Source organism: Perkinsus marinus, assembly GCF_000006405.1.
Source record: "Perkinsus marinus ATCC 50983 genomic scaffold scf_1104296938210, whole genome shotgun sequence".
NCBI lineage: Eukaryota > Perkinsozoa > Perkinsida > Perkinsidae > Perkinsus > Perkinsus marinus.
In genome coordinates, this window is record NW_003213554.1 from 1 (window position 1) to 886 (window position 886).

The window sequence follows — 886 nt, forward strand, 5'->3', positions numbered from 1 at the left end:
GTAAAAGCTTCCAGAATTACTCCAAAGAGTCGGCATATATATACACTCCTCACAAACTAGCATAAACAGGCGAGGCCCCGACAAACAATTATAGTTAGTGTGACGAGAGAGAGAACACATCAACAAATAGCTTACTCATCCACACTAACTTCCCTCAAGATGAGGAACATGCAGGTGCTGGGGCTGTATAAGGTATCATCAGTCTCAGTGGTAGACTGGGACATAGTGATCCTTAACCATCCCCTGCTGGTATCTTTGATAATAGAGCTCGTAACCTATTGTTACTACTATGAACTCAACTATAGATTGATGAATGATTGGTAATAGAGGTAGTAAGGCACTAAGGCTATATCCATATTTCACGGAGTTATACTAACAACAACAGAAAGATGGATGGACTGACCACATTCTACGATTTAGTAGTAGTAGTAGTAGTAGTAGCAGAAGATCGTACGAACCGTATGAAGATATTAAATGCTTGTATTCAAGCTGCTGCTGTGAAGAGCAAAAACAAGGTTGAGGTCGATTTGTAAAAACTAATAGCTGACAACCACTACAACTGAAAGAACGAGGACGAATAAGAATATAAATCACTTCTTGGTCGTAGTTTTCTTGTTGGAGTTGTTGTCAGTGCTTGTCGTCGAAGAGATTAGTCCTGGTGGTGGGGTCATATCATCTACTTTCTTGATACCAAGACGTACCAACAATACTACTAATGTCATGCCTCTTATGATAAGCATGTTCACCTGGCGGGGGTCCTGATAAGTCAGATGAGGAAGACTGTGATGGAAGGTTCTTCCTTCATGTGGTGGTAGTTGGCTCATCGTCCCCCAATTCCAAAGTCATTGCATTCCATTGATCATACTGATAGTAATAATGATTGCAG

General features: G+C 40.9%; 1 protein-coding gene across 1 annotated transcript; it reads right to left on the minus strand.

Moving 5' to 3' along the window:
* Positions 1-590: 590 nt before the first annotated feature.
* Pmar_PMAR005551 (hypothetical protein) lies at positions 591-758 on the minus strand (the record flags this gene model as incomplete). The annotated part of the gene is made up of 1 exon (XM_002782794.1): positions 591-758. A coding segment is annotated over one exon (168 nt), but the record flags the coding sequence as incomplete, so codon positions are not given.
* Between the last annotated feature and the right edge of the window lie 128 nt (positions 759-886).